Source organism: Lucilia cuprina, unplaced genomic scaffold, assembly GCF_022045245.1.
Source record: "Lucilia cuprina isolate Lc7/37 unplaced genomic scaffold, ASM2204524v1 Scaffold_1916, whole genome shotgun sequence".
Taxonomy (NCBI): domain Eukaryota; kingdom Metazoa; phylum Arthropoda; class Insecta; order Diptera; family Calliphoridae; genus Lucilia; species Lucilia cuprina.
Genome location: NW_025806863.1, coordinates 1 through 1,373, shown reverse-complemented (window position 1 = coordinate 1,373; position 1,373 = coordinate 1). Strand labels below are relative to the sequence as shown.

At 36.5% G+C, this 1,373-nt stretch overlaps 1 protein-coding gene across 1 annotated transcript; it reads left to right on the top strand.

Moving 5' to 3' along the window:
* Window positions 1-16: 16 nt before the first annotated feature.
* Window positions 17-1,140, top strand: LOC111689576 (very long-chain-fatty-acid--CoA ligase bubblegum). Its single transcript, XM_046955931.1, has 3 exons — window positions 17-372; window positions 447-548; window positions 723-1,140. Exons 1-3 carry the CDS (start codon window positions 79-81, stop codon window positions 1,122-1,124), a joined length of 798 nt encoding a protein of 265 aa, XP_046811887.1. The 5' UTR covers window positions 17-78; the 3' UTR covers window positions 1,125-1,140.
* The last annotated feature ends 233 nt before the right edge of the window (window positions 1,141-1,373 follow it).

The following is a 1,373-nucleotide window of genomic DNA, read 5'->3' as shown; positions in this document are numbered from 1 at the left end:
TTTTATTGTCGTTATTCACTTCGTAGACAATATGAACAACATGTTCATCAAACCGCTAAAGCTTTCATCAAATTGGGCATGAGTGCCCGCAGTTCTGTGGGTGTTTTGGCCTTTAATTGTGCCGAATGGTTTTACTCGGCCATGGGAGCCATCCATGCTGGTGGTGTTATTGCTGGTATTTATACTACAAACTCCGCAGATGCTGTTTTGCATGTTTTGGAAAATTCACATGCTGAAATTGTAGTAGTTGACGATGCCAAACAAATGGAGAAGATACATGCCATCAAAGATAAATTGCCAAATTTAAAGGCAGCCATTCAAATCCAGGAACCTTATGCTCCCTTCATGAAGAAGGAAGATGGTTATTACAGAGTAAGATTAAAAACAATAACACAACTTTTTTGTGTGTTCTCAATCTAAACATAATATTTTCTTTTCATTTTTAGTGGTCTGAAATTGAAAATATGAATGTTTCAGATGTTGAAGATGAATATAAAAAACGTTTGGAAAATATTGCCATCAATGAATGCTGCTGCTTGGTCTATACTGTAAGTCTTGTCTCCCGACATTTCTATTGTTTTATTTGTTAGATGCAAGACATCATTCATTTCATCATCAATATTTCTAAAGCATCGTAAAAGAACATGATGTTGATGAAAAATAAAGTAAAATTTATTTTCTAATCCATTGTTTTTCTTTCTTGCTTTCCATGCCGTTTGCAGTCTGGCACAGTTGGTATGCCAAAGGGTGTGATGCTCAGTCATGATAACATAACATTCGATGTTCGTGCCATAACAAAATCTTTGGAACGTGTTGTTACTGGTTCAGAGGTTTTAGTCTCCTACTTGCCATTGTCTCATGTTGCCGCCCAGACTGTCGATATTTATACAATGACTGCTGTAGCTGGTTGCGTTTATTTTGCCGATAAAGATGCTTTGAAAGGTACTTTGGTGAAATCATTACAAGATGCTCGTCCAACAAGATTTATGGGTGTACCACGTGTCTATGAGAAGTTCCAGGAACGTATGGTTGCTGTTGCCTCCACTAGTGGTAGTTTTAAAAAAATGATTGCCAGCTGGGCTAAGGGTGTTACACTCAAACATTATATGGAGAGCCAAGGGTGAGTTGTTGTTACTGTAGGGATTAAATTAATTAGTTTGGTGTATATATATGATGAATTAGAAAAGTGGAGAGGGGAGTAATGAAATTAAAAAAACTTAGTTGTATTTCAATTAGTTCAGTTCTAGTTCTGTTCTAGTTCAATCCTAGTTCAGTTCTATTTCAGTTCTAGTTCAGTTCTAGTTCCGTTCTAGTTCAGTTCTAGTTCAGTTCTAGTTCAGTTCTAGTTCAGTTCTAGTTCAGTTCTAGTTCAG